Source organism: Mizuhopecten yessoensis, unplaced genomic scaffold (assembly GCF_002113885.1).
Source record: "Mizuhopecten yessoensis strain PY_sf001 unplaced genomic scaffold, ASM211388v2 scaffold9085, whole genome shotgun sequence".
Classification (NCBI taxonomy): Eukaryota; Metazoa; Mollusca; class Bivalvia; order Pectinida; family Pectinidae; genus Mizuhopecten; species Mizuhopecten yessoensis.
Genome location: NW_018407871.1, coordinates 277,868 through 278,185, shown reverse-complemented (window position 1 = coordinate 278,185; position 318 = coordinate 277,868). Strand labels below are relative to the sequence as shown.

At 31.5% G+C, this 318-nt stretch overlaps 1 protein-coding gene across 2 annotated transcripts in view; it reads left to right on the top strand.

Annotated features, from left to right (window-relative positions):
• The window catches only part of LOC110457303, a 22,876-nt gene that overhangs the window by 10,709 nt on the left and 11,849 nt on the right, over window positions 1-318 (top strand). For both annotated transcript variants that reach the window (XM_021508509.1, XM_021508510.1), the window contains exon 5: window positions 167-248. In XM_021508509.1, the coding sequence (XP_021364184.1) occupies window positions 167-248 (82 nt within the window). The remainder of the gene's footprint in view (window positions 1-166; window positions 249-318) is intronic.

Genomic DNA, 318 nt, shown 5'->3' with positions numbered 1-318 from the left:
CCAATCAGATTACGAGATTTTAACAGAAGGTATAATAATATATATTACTCCCTCTCGACTTGTTCAGATTCATTTCCTATTTTTGCTTTTTTTGTCTGCAGTGTAAGTAGCATTGAAGTATCATAATAATATGATAAATGTTTATATTGTTATTCTTCAATTCTAGATTGATTTCATCTCTGAAAGACTTGGAAAAGTTCATTTTATGGATGAAAAGTTGGATCTGATAACGGAAGGGTGTACTACATGTAAGTTTTATNACAGAGTCTATGTAAGTACTGGGTCAACAGTGTTACACAGAGTCTTTGTAAGTACTGC